The sequence below is a fragment of the Lacerta agilis genome, chromosome 3 (assembly GCF_009819535.1).
Source record: "Lacerta agilis isolate rLacAgi1 chromosome 3, rLacAgi1.pri, whole genome shotgun sequence".
Taxonomy (NCBI): Eukaryota; Metazoa; Chordata; class Lepidosauria; order Squamata; family Lacertidae; genus Lacerta; species Lacerta agilis.
The window spans coordinates 102,320,943-102,332,631 of NC_046314.1; the positions used below are offsets into that span (position 1 = coordinate 102,320,943).

Sequence of the window (11,689 nt, forward strand, 5' to 3'; positions counted from 1 at the left end):
TAAAATGCCTGCTTAAAAATTCTTGACAGTATTTGTACACTTTCCTAGTTCATAGCACATATTGTGTAGCTCACAGCTGCCTGGTAGTACAGGCAACAACAGTTTTAGGAGGCATCTGATATTTGTGTGACCATGCACACACACATCACGCCGAAACTTGGAAGTGTATTTATTTATTTCATATAATTTATATGCTGATTGATTGTAAAAAAACAACAACCTCCAAGTGGTTTACAAAGTAATAAAACAATGAAAGCAAAAAAAAAAAAAAAACCAAGCATGCTTTAAAACACACAAAAGTGAAAATACTAAAACAGATTAAAGTTACTTCAACTTAAAAATGTTTATGACGCACATACAAGTGGAAACCAACATTTCAAAATGAACTGAATGCTTTTACATGGCTGTTACTTGCAATGATTCTGACCCACTTTTATCCTTTCAGCTGCAAGTGTTGGAGGGCCAGTTCACAATATCAATATGGGGTCCAGCCAATTCATAGCTTTACATTTTGTACAGGGGTATAAGTTTGTGAATAAAAAACTCTTTTGTATCTCAAGAAGAGGACATGCACATAGAATTGATACATGGCACTCTTAAAAGAACCACCCCCAGACCTTCAGAAATGATAACCCGTCCTAATTGTTTCTACCAGACACAGGAGTGATACAAGAGCACATGGCTATTGTCCTCATATTATACTTACGTGATTTTTAGAAGCAAGCAACCTAAATAAATTTTCATACATACAATGAGCTCTACTCATGACCATGGAACTTGTTGTTGTTGTTCAGTCGTTCAGTCGTGTCCGACTCTTCGTGACCCCATGGACCAGAGCACGCCAGGCACGCCTATCCTTCACTGCCTCCCGCAGTTTGGCCAAACTCATGTTAGTAGCTTCGAGAACACTGTCCAACCATCTCATCCTCTGTCGTCCCCTTCTCCTTGTGCCCTCCATCTTTCCCAACATCAGGGTCTTTTCTAGGGAGTCTTCTCTTCTCATGAGGTGGCCAAAGTACTGGAGCCTCAACTTCAGGATCTGTCCTTCTAGTGAGCACTCAGGGCTGATTTCTTTGAGAATGGATAGGTTTGATCTTCTTGCAGTCCATGGGACTCTCAAGAGTCTCCTCCAGCACCATAATTCAAAAGCATCAATTCTTCGGCGATCAGCCTTCTTTATGGTCCAGCTCTCACTTCCATACATTACTACTGGGAAAACCATAGCTTTAACTATACGGACCTTTGTCGGCAAGGTGATGTCTTTGCTTTTTAAGATGTTGTCTAGGTTTGTCATTGCTTTTCTCCCAAGAAGCAGGCGTCTTCTAATTTCGTGACTGCTGTCACCATCTGCAGTGATCATGGAACCCAAGAAAGTGAAATCTCTCACTGCCTCCATTTCTTCCCCTTCTATTTGCCAGGAGGTGATGGGACCAGTGGCCATGATCTTAGTTTTTTGATGTTGAGCTTCAGACCATATTTAGCGCTCTCCTCTTTCACCCTCATTAAAAGGTTCTTTAATTCCTCCTCACTTTCTGCCATCAGGGTAGTATCATCAGCATATCTGAGGTTGTTGATATTTTTTCCGGCAATCTTAATTCCGGTTGGGGATTCATCCAGTCCAGCCTTTCGCATGATGAATTCTGCATATAAGTTAAATAAGCAGGGAGACAATATACAGCCTTGTCGTACTCCTTTCCCAATTTTGAACCAATCAGTTGTTCCATATCCAGTTCTAACTGTAGCTTCTTGTCCCACATAGAGATTTCTCAGGAGACAAATGAGGTGATCCGGCACTCCCATTTCTTTAAGAACTTGCCATAGTTTGCTGTGGTCGACACAGTCAAATGCTTTTGCGTAGTCAATGAAGCAGAAGTAGATGTTTTTCTGGAACTCTCTAGCTTTCTCCATAATCCAGCGCATGTTTGCAATTTGGTCTCTGGTTCCTCTGCCCCTTCGAAATCCAGCTTGCACTTCTGGGAGTTCTCGGTCCACATACTGCTTAAGCCTGCCTTGTAGAATTTTAAGCATAACCTTGCTAGCGTGTGAAATGAGTGCAATTGTGCGGTGGTTGGAGCATTCTTTGGCACTGCCCTTCTTTGGGATTGGGATGTAGACTGATCTTCTCCAATCCTCTGGCCACTGCTGAGTTTTCCAAATTTGCTGGCATATTGAGTGTAGCACCTTAACAGCATCATCTTTTAAAATTTTAAATAGTTCAGCTGGAATATCATCACTTCCACTGGCCTTGTTGTTAGCGAGGCTTTCTAAGGCCCATTTGACTTCACTCTCCAGGATGTCTGGCTCAAGGTCAGCAACCACATTACCTGGGGTGTATGAGACCTCCATATCTTTCTGGTATAATTCCTCTGTGTATTCTTGCCACCTCTTCTTGATGTCTTCTGCTTCTGTTAGGTCCTTTCCACTTTTGTCCTTAATTGTGGTAATCTTTGTACGAAATCTTCCTTTCATATCTCCAATTTTCTTGAACAAATCTCTGGTTTTTCCCATTCTGTTATTTTCCTCTATTTCTTTGCATTGCTCGTTTAGAAAGGCCCTCTTGTCTCTCCTTGCTATTCTTTGGAAATCTGCATTCAATTTCCTGTATCTTTCACGATCTCCCTCGCATTTTGCTTGCCTTCTCTCCCCCGCTATTTGTAAGGCCTCATTGGACAGCCACTTTGCTTTCTTGCATTTCTTTTTCATTGGGATGGTTTTCGTTGCTGTCTCCTGTATAATGTTACGAGCCTCCATCCACAGTTCTTCAGGCACTCTATCCACCAAATCTAAATCCTTAAACCTGTTCTTCACTTCAACTGTGTATTCATAAGGAATTTGATTTAGATTGTATCTTACTGGCCCAGTGGTTTTTCCTACTTTCTTCAGTTTAAGCTGGAATTTTGCTATAAGAAGCTGATGATCTGAGCCACAGTCAGCTCCAGGTCTTGTTTTTGCTGAGTGTATAGAGCTTCTCCATCTTTGGCTGCAGAGAATATAATCAATCTGATTTCGATGTTGCCCATCTGGTGATGTCCATGTGTAGAGTCGTCTCTTGTGTTGTTGGAAAAGAGTGTTTGTGATGACCAGCTTGTTCTCTTGACAGAACTCTATTAGCCTTTGCCCTGCTTCATTTTGAACTCCAAGGCCAAACTTGCCAGTTGTTCCCATGGAACTTACAGGCTGCCATAAATAAAACATGGCTGTTTGCAGAAGCTTATAGTCTAAATTAAATATTGTAGAAGTGTGTTCTGCTGCTACAGGTAATCCAGTCTTTGCGATTTGTGGGCCATTCAACCACATTCTCCCTGTTTCTCCACATTCTAGCCAACGTGTGTGTTCTAAGAACTGTCTTCAGTGGATGTTCAGAATCGTGAAAGGCCAAAACTGCCGTTCACATTCTCCCGTGAATTGTTTCTGCCTTGCATAAAATTCTGCTAAAGCTTTCCCAAATAACAAACACGTTTTCAATCTCCCTTGCAGATTTGATTGGCAATCCAGTTTTGGCAACTTTCCCCAAACTCATGGAGCAGCCTGATCTCATGGACGCGCTCAGGGTGGGTGAAATGTATTGCATCACTAATCCAAAAGGACAGCTTTGAAAGCCTCTTTCTTTCCGGCATGGGAGGACTGAATGCTTTTGCATGCCTTGATCCCACTCTTGCTTTAAACAGCTGCTCTGACGATGCTAAGCTTAGGTCAATAATGTGCTGAAAGCAAAGCAAACAGAAATAGAAGTGAAATGCCCAAAGTCTTTGGAAAGAGGTGGCTTAGGAAGGGCTGGTATGCAGCAAAAGGGTGTGGTGGTGTTGAAATAAAAATTCCGAGAAGTTTGACTTTCCTACAGTCATAATGGAAGGAGTGATTTCTGCCGACATCTCCGGTGATCTAACATGATTACGAATCCTCTGGGGAAAAGCTAGAAGGCCAGATCCTGTTTAGCTTCATGGGGGCGGGAAACAGATTAAGGGAACAGATTTAGTGGTATTCAGATTTTTTTTTTTTTAAAAAAAAGATGTGTAAGAAAAGGGGTCTCCAGCCTGGTCCCTGCATTAGAATAACTGAAAAGAAAAAGATAAATGGCTTGGATCCAGACTTTGCTGCTGCTGCTGGACGAAAGGGAGGTGACTTCTGCTGATTCCCTTCTTCCCCCTACAGCTTCCAGCACTCTCCCAAAATCTGCTTTAGAGGGCTGGAAAATCCTCTAGAAAGATGGTGGGGCTACAGAGGGAGGGGGAAGTAAACAAAAATGGCTTCTTCTGCTACTGGGAAGCCTCTACTGGATCAACCCTCTACTGTTGTTTTTTAAAAAAACATTTTCTTGGTTTACAAAGTGTGTGTAATGTCTCTCATATTTCCCATAAAACATTTTTACAGATTCAACCCTCTACTGTTGATAGAAGGAGGCTTTCTATATGATGCCAAAGGTTTGATTCAGACTCAGAGTAGAAGAACCACTGGAATCAGTGGGACATAACTTTGTCATGTCTAATGCAAATCCCATGTATTTCACTGGGTTTGCTTGAAGGATAATTGAGTTTGAATCCAACCAATTGGGTTTGACCGACCCCCAACTTTGACTTGGGTTATATGTTGAAAATCACCCTCAACACCCCCCCCCCAACTTTAAGAACCGTTCAGTTGGGCAGAAACCACCCATTCTCCTCCTCCCTTGGAGATTTTGAAGGGAAAGTTGCAAAGGCAGCTCCAAGCGGTTGCGATTCGTAATGATTTTCTCATGTGCATCTCTCTCCACAATCCTTTTATTCCGCCACTCTTTGCTTGCATACAAAGTGTCTCAGAACTTTGTGCAGAGCCTCAGGGTTATTCATTCATTCATTTATTCATTCATTCATTTAGAGTGCCTGGGCAGAGAAGGAAAGCACGCTGAAGAGATCTGAAAAGGTAAGGAAATAAAATCGCTTTCTTCTGCACAGAAAATATGTTTTGTGCATAATTATATAGGCACAGGCGTGAGCAGGGGGCTCCCAGCAGTGGCTCAAGGGGACTGCAGCTCCCCCTCGGACTTTGCTCTAGACCTGGGGAGGGTCACCCTTGCCCCAAATCCATTGGGAAAGTTCTTCACCAATCTGTGTAATGGTGTATTTTAGTTTAGGGGCGGGGGGGGGGGGATGGTGCCGTAAGATTCTTGTGCAAGCCTCAATATGTCCTCATGTTGCCATGGGCTTGTGCTGCTAAGAGCAGATGTAAGGATCTTTCTCATTGGATTTTTGTGGCATGCAAAGTGTTGCTGCCCCACTCTGTCTGCTGTGCACAGGATAGTGCAGTAGCTGTGGCCCAAGCCTGAGTTTGTTTCTTGGTGGCTAGGGCACAAGGTGAGATCAAGCTGGCCGTCCAAATCCGATGCATTTATCAACCCTAGAGCCTCAGTTTAAAATTGAAGGAGCAAATTTGCATGCAGCGGCTGTCAACTGTTGCGGCGCAGTGAGGGTTCAAGGTGAACCATTTTGATATCACAACAGCTTATCTGAAGGGATTGAAGGAGCATCCATTTATCTTTCTCCTCTGTTTAGCTGTTTTTAGTTGGCTTTGCTGGTGCTTTAAAGAATTGGTTTTTCATTTTACTGATGGCTTTTAAAAATCTATCTGTCTTACTTGCAGCGATTATAATGTGATTGGCTGGCTGGGTGGGGGACAGACTAGGCTGCATCAACATGAGGTGACTAGTGGCAATTCCAGCACAAGAAAATGAATCTAATTCAAGGAAGCCGTCAAATAGTAACACGTTTCATTTCTTTCCTCCTCTTTAGAGAGATCGGGAATTTTTGAAGTCTGTATTCGTCCTGGTGTACCACGATTCTGTCTTCCCTCTTCTTCAGTCTGTGTTCCTCCCAGAGTTCAAGTGGGCAGAAGAAGAATCTGAAGGCACTCGCTGGCGGATGATTGCCGACTTCTTGAAGAAAAACCGAGAAAGGGACGGAGCTCTGTCCTCTCTGCTGTCATCAGAAGGCCTTCACAAAGCTTTTGATGTTGCAGAAATAGCATATGATTTCCTTGGAGAGGCTAGGAAGAATAATCCTTTAGTATGAATGGACTTTAGTGTGAATGGACCTCTTCCAGTCGCCATGCCAACGCAAATCAATTAAACATACTTGATGTTCTGGCCAAAAAATTCATATTTTTATATTTGTATATCATTTTTATAAATACATTGTATTAGTATTCTTCCTTTTTGTATTCAGATATGTTGGCTTTGGATACTTTGGTTTTTTAAAAAAGAAAAAATAAAGTATGTAAACATATTTTTTAACTTTGATAAAACTTTTCTGTATTGTTTTTTACTGGGTTTCCTCAGGACAATGAATCCTATTGTTCGTTCTGGAGCTTGTGTAACAGCAAATGTCACTTGCTGTATTGTACTTATTTGTGAAATGTTACTACTAATCTTTGGTATTTTACAAGAAAAGCAGAAAATGTCATAAAATTCTAACTTGTAAATCTAAAAAAAACCCTCCCATTTCATCTTGATATATATGTTGTTGTTGTTCAGTCGTTCAGTCGTGTCCACTCTTCGTGACCCCGTGGACCAGAGCACGCCAGGCACGCCTATCCTCCACTGCCTCCCGCAGTTTAGCTAAACTCATGCCAGTCGCTTCGAGAGCACTGTCCAACCATCTTATCCTCTGTCGTCCCCTTCTCCTTGTGCCCTCCAACTTTCCCAACATCAGGGTCTTTTCTAGGGAGTCTTCTCTTCTCATGAGGTAGCCAAAGTACTGGAGCCTCAACTTCAGGATCTGTCCTTCCAGTGAGCACTCAGGGCTGATTTCTTTAAGGATGGATAAGTTTGATCTTTTTGCAGTCCATGGGACTCTCAAGAGTCTCCTCCAGCACCATAATTCAATATGTAAGCATCAATTCTATCATGAGTTTTGCTTTGAACATATACCAACACAGCTGCGTAAACATGTCAGCATGGTGGAACTGAATATGATATTTGGCCATCTGCCAAGGCCTCATGGTTATTCTTGAAATGTACTGAAATTTCCCACTGCCCTTCAAAATTGGGTACGGTAAGAGTTGCTGGCAAATGTCAGCATTTACCAAGTTTTCAATATGCAGTCACCTTATGGAAACTTTACTGTGGCTCTGAGTTGAGTATCGGACTGAAGATAATAGACCAGTTGATTTCTAACACTGTGGTGCTACCAGGGAATGTATGTGAATGGAAGCATAGTGTGGAATCCTGCCATGCTCCAGTATCCCACAAACGATATTCCTGCTATTGTTGGTTTTTTCTGCTAGGAACAAACATGGCTAAGAAATACTGTTGCTGCACTGAGTTCTCTTATCTGGGGTGTACTAACTTGATCAATTCTGGGATAGCTCCGTCGGTAGAGCATGGGACTCTTAATCACAGGGTCGTGGGTTTGAGCCCCATGTTGGGCAAAAGATTCCTGCCTTGTAGGTGGTTGGACGAGATGACCCTCGGGGTCCCTTCCAGTTCCAAGATCCTGTGATCCCTTTTTTGGTGTCATCAAACATACACCTTCACCAATGTGAATAGAAATGCTGGGGCAGCTTTTTAGACTGGGGTGAGAGATTTATACAGTGTGTCTCTCCCCCTCCCCCATTTATGTGCGATTAACTTACGTTTATGCGTGGCACCGGGAAATAATTCATTTCAAACCCAGAAATGGTGGGAGAGAGAACTGGAGAGTCCTTGTGGCTCGTGAGGAGACCCTCCCCAGAGCCTGAAGAGGATGTCAGGGTGGAGGAAGCCCCAAAAGGAGGCGCAGCAGGGCTTTGTTTACACCAGGGGTCGGCAAAGTTTTTGTGGCTTGGGCTGGTTCATGGTCCCGCAGACGCTGCGGTGAGCCGGAGTGTGTGTGCAAACGCTATTTCCGGTGCTCCTGTTGCAGAGGAGGCGTGCGCAGCTTCCCATTGGCTGCAGGAGCTTCCTGCAGCCAGTGGGAAGTCGGCCGCGTCACGGAAGGCGGTCCCCACTCTGCGCCGGTTTAGCGTGGTGCATGGGAGCCGACCGAGTGGGTGGCGGGGGTCCCCGAGTGGGCTGCGAGGGTCCATGGGCCTGTTAAACGACCCCCATGGGCTGCTTGCGTCCCATGGGCCTTAGGTTGCTCACCCCTGGTTTACACTGCTTAGCCTCTCCCCAACGACTGATGTGCGGGGAAATTCAGCATCTGCTTTCGCATGCATCCTCCACCTCCTGCCAACTGCAGACCTTCAGTTCTAGTTGCGGATATTTTTGGATACAGTATTTTTGGTGTGGGTTGAAGAGAGCGCGGCAGAGAAGGTGTTTAAAGGGTGCTTAGAGAGTGCTCCCCACTTTACGAGATTTCACTTATGCGCAAAGGGGTGCAGAACGTAACCCCCACAAAAGTGTGTGGGTGTGTGGGTGTGCCTGTACCTTACAATGTGAGCTGCCTTAGAAAGAGCTCCCCGGATATTGTCTTGGCACCGATCTCATTGAAATGAGTGAGGCTTGAACCTTCCAAGGGGCATGGAGATTGGGCTGATAATTCACAATGCAATTATTTTTAGATGCTTCCTTAATGAGCCCAAGACAGGAATCTGACCATGGCACCTAAGCGGAGACGAAACTAGTTAAGCAAGGCCAACCAGCAATAAGTCTTTTTGTTGGATGTGTTCCCAGTCAATTAACAACAAGACAATGGAGTCCTTCAGAAAGGCACGTCAGTGTTGCCCTTAAATTGTTTAGAAAATGCGCTGCTGTTATGTTAATGAAAGGCTTGACTCAACCCCAAACGTTTAATATATGTCTTCCTCTTTCCACACCAGGGTGTGTAGAGCTGTGTGGATAGGATTACAGTCCTCAAGGCTATAAATTTCCCTATTAGTTTGGGGGTGCTTCACCCATATTTTCCCCACAGGGTGCTGTGGTGGGGGAGCACATGCGCTCAGGGATGAACACTGAATATTTTGGGTATGCATTTGGATCTACAACGGCGGGCATAGGCAAACTCCAGCCCTCCAAATGTTTGGGACTACAATTCCCATCATCCCTGACCACTGGTCCTGTTAGCTAGGGATGATGGGAATTGTAGTCCCAAACATCTGGAGGTCCGGAGTTTGCCTATGCCTGATCCGAACAAGAGATTTTAGTCTCTGGTACACCAAGCAAAATGGATACTCGTTCAGTCCTCATGCCTGATGGGTGTAATAAAAGAAACCATGCGTTCTCTGCCTTAGAAAAAGGATACCGAAAGTGATGGGCCACAGCACGTTTAAAACAACAAAGCTTCATGAGAAAAATACAATTGTTTAAAGGACAGGTGCAGCCAAATTTTAAATACCTGTGTTGTTATTGCTGTCTGGCCGTGGGCTGTCACCATTCATTGAAGTAGTAAATAAGGAGCTGAACCTGTTGGCTTGGAAAGGAGACAGTCAGAGGAGGTGCTGACACTCTATTCTCCTTATTTATTTATTTTAAAAATATATATATACCATATATATGCACCGTGTGTGTGTGTGTGTGTGTGTGTGTGTGTGTGTGTGTTTGTGTTTGTGTTTCGCAGCCAACCCCACTCCCCACCCCCTGTCCCTTGGGCAAAAGATTCCTGCATTGCAGGGCAGCTCCACAATTATATGATTCTATGACCATACAAAAAAGTTAAAAACAGACATCAATTAACCCAGTGTTTTTCAACCACTGTTCCGCGGCACACTAGTGTGCCGCGAGATGTTGCCTGGTGTGCAGTGGGAAAATTGAAAAATTCAAGAGAATTACTTTATATAGTCAATATAGGCACAGAGTTAAATTTTTTAACATTTTCTAATGGTGGTGTGCCTCGTGATTTTTTTCATGAAACAAGTGTGCCTTTGCCCAAAAAAGGTTGAAAACACTGAATTAACCATTGTGGAGAGATGCCTTCCTAACTGCCTCCTCATATACCACAGGTTGTATAAAACCTGCATGCTTTTGACTTTTGGGCCTAGACTTTGCTTCCGTTAAAACAGTGGAGGCCGTGACCAGGAAATAAACAAACCACACATTTGATTTTTTTGTCATTAAGGACTGTAGCCAATGTCAGTCCTACTCAGAGTAGACCTACTGCACACAAGTAACTTAGGTTCATTAATTTCAGTGGGTCTCCTCTGAATAGAGCATAGTTGGATACAACTCTTAAGGACTATAAACCCCTTCACCGTAGTCTTAGCTGTTTTTGTCACTGCTTGGAATAATGCTTGCTGAGTGGTAATTGCCATGGGTGGGAGTAATAATAAATAAATAAATAAATAAATAAATAAATAAATAAATAAATAAATAAAAATAAAACCCCTCGGCCACTCTGGGCGGCCTCCAACAAAAGATTTAAAATACATTAAACCATCAGTCATTAAAAACTTCCCTAAACAGGGCTGCCTTCAGATGTCTTCTAAATGTCAGATAGTTGTTTATTTCTTTGACATCTGATGGGAGGGTGTTCCACAGGGTAGGTGCTACCACCAAGAAGGCCCTCTGCCTGGTTCCCTGTAACTTTGCTTCTCGCAGGGAGGGAACCGCCAGAAGACCCTTGACGCTGGACCTCAGTGTCCGGGCTGAACGATTGGGGTGGAGACGCTCCTTCAGGTATACAGGACTGAGGCCATTTAGAGCTTTAAAGATCAGCACCAACACTTTGAATTGTGCTCGGAAACGTACTGGGAGCCAATGTAGGTCTTTCAAGACCGGTGTTATGTGGTCTCGGCATCCGCTCCCAGTCACCAGTCCAGCTGTGAGGGTGGCTGGTGCCTTTCTATCTGATTTGTGGCATTTGGGTGGCCAGCATTGGGGGCAGAATACCCAGCTGGATAGATTCAGGGGCTACTCCAGCAGGGCTCCTCGTATTCTGATGCCTTCTAGTTGGACATTTTGCTGGTGTTTGTTCATTTGCTGGTGTTGGTTTGCTCCAGGAGCAGAGGCAAGGAGACAGAGGGCGAGATCAATTATTCCATTCTTCAGCAAACCCTCCGTTGGGCTAGTGTGCCCCACCTCCAGGAAGGATGGAGCAAGCACACTTATGTGTGCCATGCTTATTGGACAGAATGCTTCCCCATCTATATCTGATACAGTTCTCTCTCCCCCCCCCCCCACTTCCATTCTTTCTGGCAACAGTCGGAAACGCTGTGCTCAAATGCAGTACAAATCACTTCCCCTGTTAACTTTTGCTCCACGGTGTAGGGAAGGGCTATATGTAGGCAGGCTGAGTGCTCTCCTTACGAAGTGGATGAATGGATCCAAACCGCAGCCAGTTGCCGTAGCCGTCATATCAGTCCGAATGCCCTTGAACGAATCTCAGGACAGCAACACTGAACTTGATGTGGAAACAACTCTTCCTGTGTTCTTCTTCTTCTGCTCACCTCTGCTGTCTTCTTCCCTCCCACTCCCTCTAGGGGGCACTGACTTAGACGCTTATGCCTTTGAGGGGCTGCTACATAACATGACTGCTGATCTGCAGATAAGTTCTTGTTTAGCACCTTTGCAGGTCAAAGGAATCAGCCACCCTCACTACCAGCTGATCCTTCTGTGGCCAAGTGCCTTTTGTTTTTTAAACCGCCTCCAATGGGCAAAATTCAGATCCCAGCATTCTTAATTTAAATGCTGTTTAATGAGTTTGTTTTATTGTTTCACTTTTTTAAAAGAGTTTTAAACTTTGCAATCTTTCAGAAAAACAGCAAACAGCTTGTAAAGATTTCTCTCCCCTATTGCAATGCC

At 44.1% G+C, this 11,689-nt stretch overlaps 1 protein-coding gene across 1 annotated transcript in view; it reads left to right on the plus strand.

Moving 5' to 3' along the window:
* NPHP1 (nephrocystin 1) overlaps positions 1 to 6,224 on the plus strand; it is a 33,004-nt gene extending 26,780 nt beyond the window's left edge. The window contains exons 19-21 of the mRNA XM_033144993.1: positions 3,473 to 3,551; positions 4,855 to 4,899; positions 5,766 to 6,224. Of these exons, the coding sequence (XP_033000884.1) occupies positions 3,473 to 3,551; positions 4,855 to 4,899; positions 5,766 to 6,044 (403 nt within the window). The 3' untranslated portion in view covers positions 6,045 to 6,224. The remainder of the gene's footprint in view (positions 1 to 3,472; positions 3,552 to 4,854; positions 4,900 to 5,765) is intronic.
* Positions 6,225 to 11,689: the final 5,465 nt, after the last annotated feature.